The sequence below is a fragment of the Enoplosus armatus genome, chromosome 3 (genome assembly GCF_043641665.1).
Source record: "Enoplosus armatus isolate fEnoArm2 chromosome 3, fEnoArm2.hap1, whole genome shotgun sequence".
NCBI classification, from domain to species: Eukaryota; Metazoa; Chordata; class Actinopteri; order Centrarchiformes; family Enoplosidae; genus Enoplosus; species Enoplosus armatus.
In genome coordinates, this window is record NC_092182.1 from 10,010,960 (window position 1) to 10,023,658 (window position 12,699).

At 41.7% G+C, this 12,699-nt stretch overlaps 1 protein-coding gene across 1 annotated transcript in view; it reads right to left on the reverse strand.

The window, feature by feature from the left end:
• The window catches only part of LOC139282327 (arf-GAP with coiled-coil, ANK repeat and PH domain-containing protein 3-like), a 55,984-nt gene that overhangs the window by 18,333 nt on the left and 24,952 nt on the right, over positions 1-12,699 (reverse strand). Inside the window, exons 2-9 of the mRNA XM_070901957.1 lie at positions 11,134-11,191; positions 7,585-7,704; positions 6,967-7,020; positions 3,314-3,372; positions 2,809-2,992; positions 2,526-2,570; positions 2,299-2,394; positions 1,595-1,669 (exon numbers count right to left, since the gene is read on the reverse strand). Of these exons, the coding sequence (XP_070758058.1) occupies positions 1,595-1,669; positions 2,299-2,394; positions 2,526-2,570; positions 2,809-2,992; positions 3,314-3,372; positions 6,967-7,020; positions 7,585-7,704; positions 11,134-11,191 (691 nt within the window). The remainder of the gene's footprint in view (positions 1-1,594; positions 1,670-2,298; positions 2,395-2,525; positions 2,571-2,808; positions 2,993-3,313; positions 3,373-6,966; positions 7,021-7,584; positions 7,705-11,133; positions 11,192-12,699) is intronic.

The window sequence follows — 12,699 nt, forward strand, 5'->3', positions numbered from 1 at the left end:
GCGTAAGAGTTCAGATAGAAGTGAAAAGTATAAACTCACCTGCATCAGAGTCTGGAGGAGGAACGAGGACCAGAGGAGAGGAGAGAGAAATAGAGAAAAAAGTGTTAATACAAGATCACCACAAAGTGAATTTCACTACATGAAGTCAATTATGTAAATGTGTAAATGTCCAAGTCAATGTGATATGTAGTAATTAGCTTGCTAATTCAGAGTGCTCCTGAAACACACAAGGCCTCAAGGAAGTAGCAGTTATCTCATTAGAAAGTCCCTCTGACTTAGACATGAAGTGTGTTCACATTTTTGTTTAAGAATAGAGTAGCCAAAAAGTAGCATCACTTCGTGCCAGGCTTTCAGATTAAAGATAGGGTTGCTGAAAGGCCATTAGGTCGGGCACGAAGCTGTGTGCCGCTTGGCAACTAAATCAATCAGAGGGAAGTGCCAAGTCGGGCAGAAAAACAGCCATGTTTTTGGCATCTCTTCAGGTAACAGATGGATGAATTCTGTTCATCTGTGCATGAGCGTGACTGTTGCGCAGGGTGAGGGTTTGACAGAATTGTTTTTATTTAGTTGAGTGACCCATAAAATAAACATGTCAAACTGTCTGAACTGTGGGAACTGCTCTCCTACTTCAAATTCTTTCTTTGAGCCTGAAGAAAAAAAAAAAAAAACTACATTCGACACTCATAAAGTTGTTCTAATTATGCTTTTTTTGTGCCTCTCTGTGAATTTAAAAAACAAGGGAGCAGACGGCAGCTCGAGTCACGAAACAGATGATCTAAAAATAACTCAAAGCTTCCATGGAAAGCCTTTTCTTTCAAATGTTTGGTGATAACATGACATACGTTTTTGTTGCGACAAGATCCTTTTTAGATTCCAGACAGACAGATAAAAACAATTTCTAAGCCCAGGCTTTTTATTGAGCTACCTCCACTGAATCAGGAGGAACCCGTCACGCTGAGCGAGGTTGAAAAATGTTGATATGACTTTTTTGTTTCGGGAGAAAAATCTAGTTCAGCAGCATTTTAGGAAACTAATTTTGCAGTGACAAAACAAAATGCACGGTCGTGACACCTACTAAAAACAGACCAAAAACAGAGATATGCAGTGGCTATAAAAAGAATAACGTGATTGAAGTCAAACAACTTTACGTGTGCAACCATTCATCATGGCCACAGGCTTGAAAGGCTCCAAATTCACCTGATTTTCAAAAGAATAAACACAGGAGAAAAACTGTCGTGGCTCAAAACAGGTTTCACAAAGGAATTACTACTTGTTCTGGCTTGTAATGTATTCATCAAAAGTGCAAAAAGTTTTGGCAATTTAGTTTTCAAAAAATAAATTACATCAATGTAAGATAAAATAATGTTTAATCACTATATATAAGTGCCTCAGTTTCTGTTTGTCTAGTTTCTTAACTTCCACATCGACAGTAGAGTCTTTTGATCTAATTTCCCAGGGAGTGATTCAGTTTCATAACCGCTGCATGTCGGTGACAGGGGAGAGAGGAAGAGGAGGAGGAGGAGGAGGAGGAGGAAGAGAGATGAAGTGTTATGGCAGTGAGGGCGGGAAGTAAAGAGTTGTGTTGCTGTCTCACTCTCTGCTGGATGAGGGCGTGTTTGTGCTCCAGCTCCCTCTTCTCCATGGCCGAGTCGATGACCAGCTGATCCAGCTGCAAAGAGCAAACGACAGCAGAGTCAGTGAGACACGTAAACTAAACTGAGAGCAGGAATAAACACAAAGATACAGACAGACAGAAAACTGCACAGACAGATATGTTTACTTATCCTTGCTGTGTGTTTAAACTGTTTCTGCTCAGTAACTGAGACATTTGTTCTCTTATACCTACTTTCTTGTAGTCAAAAATTATAAATATATTTGCTATATTTATGTATGTAGAAATGTCTCTAAATGACCAGAGAGATGGAGAAAGTCCATCAGAGGTGATATTAGAGTTAAGACTTAACGCTATGTTAAAAGAAAAAAATGTTTTACAATATAGATGTTGGTAAAGAATTTTTGATTTCAGGGACGAGTTGTTTGGCTTGATAGTGTATTTTTCTCTGAGTAACAAAACCTCTACAAACTGCCAAAATCTAGAACATATCTTCAATATGAAGTCACAATGTATTGAAAATAAAAAACTCTATGACTGCCAACATCTGTTTAAGTTAAAAGACAATAAAATTGAAGATGAAAAGCAGACAGTTTGATTATTAGGGGGGTGCTGAGCAATTACAGTATCAAAAATAGCAGTTCAGAAAACTAGTGTGTGACTTTGGTTTGTTAGTTTTGTCTCACCTGCGCAGCCAGTTTTTTCATATAGGGGTCAATCTCATCCAAGATGTTAAAGCCCTGTTGGAACAGAGTGTACTGGGCGCGCATGAAGGACAGCATCTGCAGGAGACATGAGGGGACAGTGATGGCTGTGATACTAAACACCACAGGGACTCAACACAGACACATATGACACGCGTTATAATGCTGAAGATGTCAATCACAAATTGAGATATATCTGGGCTACTCACTGCATCCAGGATTTCAAACTTCTTCTTGGCCTGAAGCACGTTAATCTGCCAAAAACAAAGAGGAGGAGCAACATGTAGATTTCAGGCTGCATGTTTCAGATGAACAGGATGATTATATATAATTTGACCTCTTTTTAAAACTGTTTCCTTTTCAGCATTGAGGAGTATTGAGATTTTTGTGTCTATCTGGGCTCAGCAGCTGTTGAGTGTCAGTGCCACCTACTGGACAACATTGGTAATACAATCTGGAGCGTGTGTGTGTGCGTGTGTGGGAGTGTTTCACCTGTAGTACGTAGTCCAGGGCCAGGTGCCTGAAGGCTTTGCGGCTGAGGATGAGGGCCTGCGTGGCCTCTTCAGCCTCGTGCACCTTGTTCCTGGGTGCCTGGGCGTTCTTCACCTGGGCCAGCTCCATGTCCTCGCGCACCCGGTCAAACTGCTTCTTGGTGTCCTTAAATTTACGCACATCCCTGAAGGAGGAATTAACAATTAGGAGTCTAACTAGAAATCAAAAATATAACTGCTACATGTGGAGATACAGTACATATGAGTAAACAGACATCAGCCGTTTGCATGCAACAAACTATGTGAACATTTATATTTTAGACATCTATATCTTACAGCCTTGATGTGGCGGTATAATAACATAAAGTCCACTTTGACACATCACTTTCTGTAAATGAGATCAAAACACTCACTTACTGTTCTAAGATGTGAACTTGAGTATGTGTTACGTCTGTCTCTATAGCAGCAGCAGGAAACTACTTAATTAATTGTGATGAGATACTCACTCTTTAATGAAGGTGTGAAGCTGCTGCTTGATCGACCTCTGAGCCTGGTCAAACAAAATCTGTGCACAGAGAAGGTGTGACACATGAGTATTCAATATTATCATATTACACACAGCGAGTAAAAGCGTCGGTTGTGACTGTGATGACTGGATTGAATCTGCAAATCTGTTGTTGCTACGTCTCGCCACAAGATGGCAATATGAACCCTTCCACATGATCACGGCAACAGATTATGCCACAGGCAGGGAAGGAGAAAGGAAAGAGGGATGAGGACACACACACACATGTGCACTCACTCAGCTGCTGCCTCAACAGATTTTTAGCCTTACAGGCTCCCACATTTCTCTTCCTGTTAACTGTTCGATTCCCACTCCTACTCTTCCTCCTCCTCCTCCTTTCTCTCATCTCACACTCCTGTCTTTCCTTTTCTATGTGTTTTCCCTCCATTTCTTGTGCATGCTGAGCAAATCTTCTCTCCATCTTGACAAAGATTTGTCTTCCATTTCTAGATTTCTGACCACGCACCAATTATGAAGACAGAATGGCTGCTGTTGAACAGACCGTCCATCTTTATTAAGGAAGTATGCATATCGTTGATTTATCCACGTTCATGGACAACGAGAACACCCCAGAGAATGCCTCAATATCCACACTAAGCACACACACACACACAAACGCACTTGGATTAGATTGTGATTGTTTCATAGCCACATGCAAACAATGTATGCAACAATCACTGTTGGCAGCCAGTGGATTAAACTTTCTATAGCAATCCTTAGTTGGTAAACATACACACTGAGGATTACAGGATTTGACTGTGTGTGTGTGTGTGTGTGAGAGTGTGTGAGTGTGTGTGTGTGTGTGCCTCCATCCATATGACGTTCCTGCAGAGCCTGATGACTTCACAGGCTGGTTCTCTGGTTTCTTGCTTTAGATGGCAGTTCACAGATGTAGTCTGCCCTCATTGTGGGAATATTGTCAGACATCAGACACTTAACTCCTTTACACATGTCTGTGCGCCTGCGGTGCCTTTCTACAAATCCTGTCTATTTTTTGCCGTGCAATATATTCTTAATGTAAGGAGGCAAACTTTATATTATAGTTCAAAGTTAAGTGTTCACAACTCATGCAACCCCCTAGGTTATTTCAGTAAAGATCCACTTTTTCTATCTTCATGCTAAGCTAGCACAACCTAAATTATTTTAGTCAGCAGGTCAGCTGGATATACAAAAATGCATTTGTGTGTGTACAATTCAACATACATGAATACTTTATTTCCAATAATGAATGAAAGATGGATAAATATTTCCTTTGGTTTAAATGGAAAGTGCTACCCTTTGATTTATTTTGAAAACACATATTTTGCTTCTGTGATCACCGTCATGAAAGAGGGCCAACAGTAATGGACACTACCTGCTCTTTAACAAATTGCTAGTTGGTTATACTGTATGTAACTATGCCAAATGTGTCAAAGGGCTGTAGACAGTTTGTGTTGTGCAAAATGAAGGTTTGGTACTTTCCAGGGTCATCCAACCAGTTCCACAGGAAAGAATTAAATCCCAGAAAAAAAAGTCTAAATCAGTTCCATCACAAAGACTTTGGACCCACATGTAAACTAATCCAAATGTTCCACCCAAACCTGTTCTGGATTATGGTGCCCTGGGTATGACCCGACCTATCCTACAGCATGTCTACACTCCAAAGATCTCAGTTTCTAAAGATCCTCGATGTCTGCTACTGTACAGGTCTCATCGGTCACCTCTCCTATGTCTATTCTGCATGGAAAGGTTGCACCAAAGTTAATTACAATCTCACAAAAATCTGCTGAAATCCACGATCTCAATATGTTCAGATTAAGGGTAGGAATTATGTGTGTTTGAAATTACACACATTTGCTTATCATGTGATTTATAGGGAGATTCACTTTCCTGTTTGAACAGCTTCTTTTGTGCCTGACGAGAGCTGCGAAAATGCAGAAATAGGCATCGGTGGGTGGTCGAACAAAGACTGAATTCCTTTCACTGTGTCTTTCCATCCCCTCCCTCATCCCTTCATTCACACTGTCTGCCAGACAAGCTATTAGTGTAATTCCTGGGTGTTAGAGAGGAGGAGTGGGACGCCTGTGTTGAAGGGGAGGCGGGAGAAGAGGGGACAAGGTGGATGGATGGAGAGGTGGTGGAGGGACAGAGGAAAAGAAACAGGTGGTGATAAAAACAACAACACAGAAAGTAGCCTATCAGCATGGCCAAAGCCATGGGATTTTTAATGGTAGTGGGTTATGTGATCAGGCTGAAAGCTAACACAATTTACAAACATGTCAGTACATGTAATGGAAAGAATGCAAAGACAGCAATTAGAAGAAAAGAGATTCCACTGGATTGATGCAGCTGACGGATCCCATCAAGTGTTCAGCGCTTTGATTTGATTTAAAAAGGGACTAAACAGTCAGTGAAGTGAAGGGCATGAATGAAACATATGGGAAAACACAGATTACTAAGGAGTATGGGAGGATCAACATTCAATGTTGTGTTGGTGACTTTGTGACTGCTCTATTTAACCAACTTGTACGTCTTTACATAGAGAACAGTGTTTGCGTGCCCTTCAGCTACTTAAGTCACGTTCATTTGTGAACGAATGAAGAAGCAGGGAAGTGCCATACAACTTTCAAGAATCAGTTATAAGAACATATAACAAACAAACAAAAAGGATCCCAACCAGCGTATCTGGTTAGAGCTTTAATATGAGGGGGGAAATGGGAGTACTGAAGTCCTATATAATCTAAATAAAATATACCCATCTGCCTGTATCTCTTTGATAATCTTGCAAGAGTCAAACAAACAAGCTTTTACTTAAAACTTCGAACAAAAGCAATTTGTTATGAGACCAAAGTTATGCCATGCAACTAAAAATAGTTGAAATCATGAATAATTGATCTAAAAGGGAGAATGTGTCCTGTGACTGCCTCTTTTACACTTCCTTTCTTCTCATGTTCACTGCTTCACCGTTACAAATCCTAATTTCACCTTTCTTTTTGCTGAATGTGTTCACACACACACACACACACACACACACACACACACACACACACACACACACACACACACACACACAATCATGTGCAGAGATGGACAGGCAAACACCTCAAAAACACCACACACTGTCCTTTCACATGTTGCCTCGTCATGACTGTAATACAGTTTGGTGAAAGACACTCGTGCATGTAACTGTAAATGTTTATGGATTCTCTTTAAAAGCAGAATGGCCTGTGGGAGATTCCCAGAAAAGGACATTTCTTAATCACACTTAGTCATGTGGAGAGAGTCATATGAATAAAACCTGCGTATGTGTGTGTGCTTTGTATGTGTGTCAATGTTTGTGCATTATGGCTGCCATACACATCTGGTGAAGCATGTGGTTTGAATCAGACACACACATGTGGAGTGGCCTGCGTGGACAGATTCACCGTTACAGAGTGAGGTCACTGTTAAATTGTGTGTAAGTCTGTGTGTGTGTGTTGTGTAATACTGGACCCAGGAGGGACTGGATGTCTGAAAGACGTTAACATGCCAAGAGGACCCGGGCGTGTCGGAACAACACTCTACCTCGACCTCTCGCCTGTGGCTAAAACTCGTGAGTGTGTGTGTGTGTCTTACCATGTGGTAGTTGACGATCTCCTGGAGGCTTTCCCCACACTTTTCAAGGCATTCCTGCAATGTTGACGACACACACACACACATAATGTAAGCTTACAGGTTTCCATATGAACATCAACTTCTTTTTCACATAATAATATTAAATCCCTAACAAACACTTTTCTTAACTGTCTCTGTCTCACAAAACGTGATCTGGATGTGTACTTGGTATAAAATAAGCTTAACATTGAATAGTTATTGACTGTGAAACAATTACGTCTCTACTGCTTCACCCCAATGCTGCCAGGGCGACACCCGTACTGACAGGAAACCTAGTCCAAATGTTTTCCTAAAAGAAAACCATAAAGCAGGTTTCAGATCTCCCTGCTTCCAGCCATGTAAACCGTCAGCATCAACATCTCCTGCCTGCATGTGGTCACATCTGTCATGTTTAAAAAAAACAGCTGGATGACTCTGTGTCTGGACAATCCTGTTTATACTGCTCCGCTGTTATTATTCATGTGGGGAATCACAGGAATGTCCTCGCAAAGATAGATGAGCGGTCAATTGTTGAGAAGCTGACCCTCAAACATTCCTCGGCGGATGTACAGATCTGAGCTCAGTGCTCCTCCTGCTCACCGATATCATCTCCTCCTTCTTGCACTGCTGGGACAGGTCCTTAATGCCGTTAACAAAGAGCTTGTTGGCGCTGACGTAGGCCCGGCCGGCCTCGATCATCCCGCTGCACAGCTTCACCAGCTAGTGGGGAGGTGGGGTAACATAAAAATAATCACTTTACATACTCAACAAAAGCACTGTCTATTTAAATAGTCTCATGTTTTACAGAATGCAATGCTAGGATATTAATAGTTACAGTGATGACGTAAATCAAACAAAGATTAAAAGAATTGTTAGTCACATGCAGAATCCAGGAGGACGCTCAAATTTAGAATAATCCTCGTGTCTGTATCTAGGACAGTGTAGGCACTATTGCAGCTACTGTGTCTGGTATCTGAATGAGAAGCATTCAGATAGAAGTGCAAATTTAAAAAAGGCAAATGAATGAGATGGTCAGGGACACTTATAATCTCTGTATCTTCCATCATTTTGACTTTGCATCATTCTTGTTCCACTGTGAGCGCTATAACTGTGTAGGAGTCTCAAAATGGGTGCCACGGCATCCTGGGATGCCTTAAGGATGAGCCAAGGGTGCCGCAAGATTCGTTATTTTCATTTTTTCTACTGTTTTTATTACATTCACCAACAACAAAATAGGGTGAAATTTTCACCACAAATGTCAGCCTCATCGTGGCGCTAGAGGAAAAGTCAAGGGGTCAAAGTTGGTGGCATCCTCTGGGGACCATGAATGTCTGTACAGACTGACCAACATCAGTATCTCTTGAGCCACGCCGCTAGCATGTATAAAAATCACTATGAAGGGATGCCATGTTTTAAAAAGGTTTGGGAGCCACTGCTGTATGGTGTGAACACTTCACACTGAGAATCTAGGCAGTCATTAAAACGGCAGAAAGTAATATAGTGCACATACTGCTCAGTAGGTAGCAAACAGAGTGTTATTTCAGCCATATGAAAGCATAAAACCTAATCATAAACATGTATATTACCAGGTGCAGACAGTTCACAGCGATGGCATGTACTCTTTTAAACACCACGTGAACTGGCAAACCACAACACTTTCCCTCTTTATGGGTTACAAGATAAGCTACAGAGGGGTACACTGTCATTACCGACGCACTGACGCAGCTATGTGTGCTACAGAATCAGAACATGTGTGTGTTGGAAGGGGAGTGATGTGCAGAACAGAAGAGCGAGCGCAGTAAACCTTTAATTATCTCATTTGGTGCAGGACTTCCCAAGGTTGTCGCTGTGTGAGTGTGGTTTTCTGGGTGGCTGACAGAAAGACTTTTTACTCTGCACAGGCCAGAGATGAGAAACTAGAGAGTGAGGGCCGATGCCTGCACAATCTGTGACAGCACGACTAAAAAAATAACAGTTGTAGTGTAGATGTGAGCATTGCTGAAATGAGCTGCAAAATGTATGTGCAGATGTGGTCATCTGATGTGCATCATACCGTATACATGTTTACGTCTCGTGTACATGACTGACACTGTTATCAATACACACAAAAGACAAGGCGGCATGATTCCTGCCCTGCTGCTGCTCCCAGGCCGGTCTGGCAAAATATCTGTCAACAAACTGACTGATACGGGTGAATCTGATCTCATCGTGTGCTGTACCGAGCCCCCGAGGGCCTGGGCACGGCCATTAGACGCACAGTACATGTGTCAGGATTTGATGATTAATGGGCCGGAAGAACCACAGGGGTCCACTCCAGTCTGAATGCCACATCTGGTACCACATGACAGACCTCGCCGTGTTAATTGACCGAAACAATTACAGTGTAATGTAGAGGTCCTGCTGGCGGATGAGGTGTGGGATTTTCAATTTCAGACATATTGTAAAAGGTCGAAACTGTAGCAGTGACAGTTTTGTTAGTTGTGGTTTGGGGATTAAACACTTAATTCCAGTACACTAGTGGGCTGCAACATTGAGCTAGCAGGGATTCAATGTTCTCCTCTAAGAGCCTTCAATGCTGGCAAAACATCCTCAGGCAGCTTCAGGGCATCCTAACAGAACAGAATGAGGACCCCTGCTGAACAGAACAAATCACCCTGATGGAAAGCCCCCTCTCCCCTCCCCTGACCCTGGTCATCTTTCAATGGTGTTCAAATGGAGCTCAAAGTTCAATGGAGGGTCCTGACCGCAGAAATAATGTGTGGATGTGTGTGAATGTGTGTGTGTGGTTACTTGAAAGTTCGCTAATTTAAGAGATGGGGTTGTAACAGTGTGGACCCATTGATAAACCGGAGATAGACTGCAAGATCAAGAAAATGTCACTTCATAACTTTACAAAGGACATTAATCTGTGCTTTTATTATCTACCGACTGCACACTTGTCAGTGATGTCAATTTGATCATATTATTGATGTGAAGAAAAAAGACACAAGTAGAGTGTGCAAGGGGGGAAAAAACAACTACAAAACAAACTGAATCAAAGGGAGATAGAAGAAGAAAGAAGGTGCGGTCACCACTTAACTACATTAACACTACCTCATCCTCTAAATGCTCTCTGACTTATGAGTCTATTCGTTTATCTAAAGAGATATTATCTCAGCTCATAGACTCCCTGGAGACAGTTAGCCATCAGTTCTGGTCTTACATACAAGTAATACGATTTGGCAATGATGCAATTAAGAAGTTCATTACTATTGTCTAGTTCGCCATTCACTAATTTGACTATTATTTTTGATAATTATTTTTTTAAGGTGAGTGCAGCTAAACCATATCATGTCTTTGACCTTTTACTACACACTGCTCTGCTAGTGTTATCTAAAAGAACATGTAATATATGTATCAATAAATAGTCTCTCCAAAACCTTAAAAAGGTGGTGTCTCCACGGTGGTGGATGTTAAATGAGCTTAAACTGCTTCATTTCCATATCTCACAAACACTAATAATTAATGATAAGCTGTTGTTGTGTTGCATGTAGCATTTTTCTCTGGTTAAGCAGGTCAGACAAAGACATCACATGCTCAGGTAACAGAGGACTGCTCTGTGTGATACTTTCATACGACAGAATATGAAACCAGTGTTTAATCAGTGTTTGCTCAGTGTTCTTACTCTGCACCAGCACCAATGTGTGTGTGTGTGCATGCGTTTGTGTGTGTGTTATCTAGCAGTGCATGGTCCGATTAAATATAATAACTCATGTCTGCAGTGTTTCCTGGTTTAAATAGCCTTGACATTTAGATAAGAGAGGGTGAGAGAAAGACAGGCCGATACAAAAATGAAAAGAGAAACAGTCTGACTGATCAGTTTCACAGTGTCTAAATAAAGTACTGTTTATAGACAACGTCAACATCTAACATCTGGTGGCATTTTTCATTCAAACAATGTGAATCAAATCCAGAATGTCCCTCTTTTAGTGTTCTAACAATGTGCAATATAATGTCTACATACTGCATACGTTTGTGAGTGATTTTCATTAGAAACATGAAGGAAGAATCACCATTTAACACCAGTTAAAAGCAACATATACATGCAGTATATTGCTCAGATTATTTGATATTTTAATGAGCAGTCCACAGAAATAACATGATTCATACCTTGTCGAGCTTCGCCTCAATCTCCACCACGTCTGTCTCCACATCATCAATGCCTGCCCTGTAGAGAGAACACGAAGCCACACAGTTAATCAGATCTGCTCGCCAGTGATGCCAGACTCAAACAAACCAGACAGTCTGCCATTTCTGAGAAGAGGAACCACACGTTAAGCTGAAAACCATCACAGTCAGAGTCAGGACAAGATTCAAACTCTTGTCTTGGATTAGTGGTGAGACACAACGTCACAGTGACTAATAACAAATAACCAGATATGAAATGTTTGTGTCTGTTTAAAAAGCAGGACCATGATGCAAAGGGAACAAAAGGGAGCGAGAGATGAAAGCATGACTGAAAGAACAAAGTAAAAGGACCAAACTGACAGTGTAACTATAGTACCGTAGTTCTGTGTATTCAAACACGAGACATCTAAACATTTACAGTATCTGTATTTCACCCCCACTGAAAATTAAGCTGCAATCAGTCTCACAGACTTGATCGTTAATCCCGATGACTGGATCGACAGAGGCATCACTCTGGGAGATTAGAGGCCACAGCCGAGCTGCAAAATCAATGAATGACATCATGCAGAGACATAGACTGGCGCTTAAGTATCCATAAGGTGAGCTGTTGAAAGAGGCAGCAGCAACATAAAAGGTTTTATATTTAATTCAATAAACAAAAATGCAGTAAAATACACCCGATTTAGGCGTTATTTTAAATTTACACTAAATATAAAGATAATAGGACTTGATGGACCTCAGTAGGGTGAGCTGAGGGTGTGTGTGTGTGTGTGTCAGGTGATTTGGGTGGGAGAGAGGCCTTTACCACTACACACACACAGACATGTGTCCACATTTACAGGGTCAGTTGTTATGGCAACCCCTTGTATGTGGGCCACAGAGGCTGTACTTGGGGTCTTACTACGTCAAACTGTATTTCTTATTCCTCTGACACACGCACCTACGTGCACCAGAGAAGCTCATTAGGCTCAAAAGTAATTCTGTCAAAGAAAAGCAAGAAAAACAGCTCAGAATATCCCCCCAAATAAATACATATAAAAGTATTTCTTACGGCCTCCAGTCCTCAGGATCAGCTGGAGCTTATTGGAGGTGATCGAGCCAAAGATCAGCGTCACACCCTGCATGTGTTGGAGCATGTTGGCCATAACCCCAAAAACCCTGGGAGATGATGATCTCATCGTACAATCTCAACTCCACCCTCATCTTCAACTCTTTAACACTCTACTACACCCTGACAGCTGATCGTATAGATCACAGCAGAGATGCCGTGCAGAGTTGGAGCGAGAACATGTAAACAATTAAGCAACAGCACCTGCTCAGCTAGTTTATTCTACAAAGGCCGGCCCGTTTCTGCTTTAGGGAGGAAGTGCAAAGCGAGGGGTTGGGGGGCTGAGATGTCAGTCTGCAGCTTTAGCACCTGCTCTGGAGAACAACATTCCCAGAATTCCTTTCTGCTCCTGAGCTTTTTTACAATGCTCGGAGATGTTCAGCCAATTCTTGACTTATGCCTGTCCCGCACTTGTCTTCTTCTTCTCTCATCCAGAACAC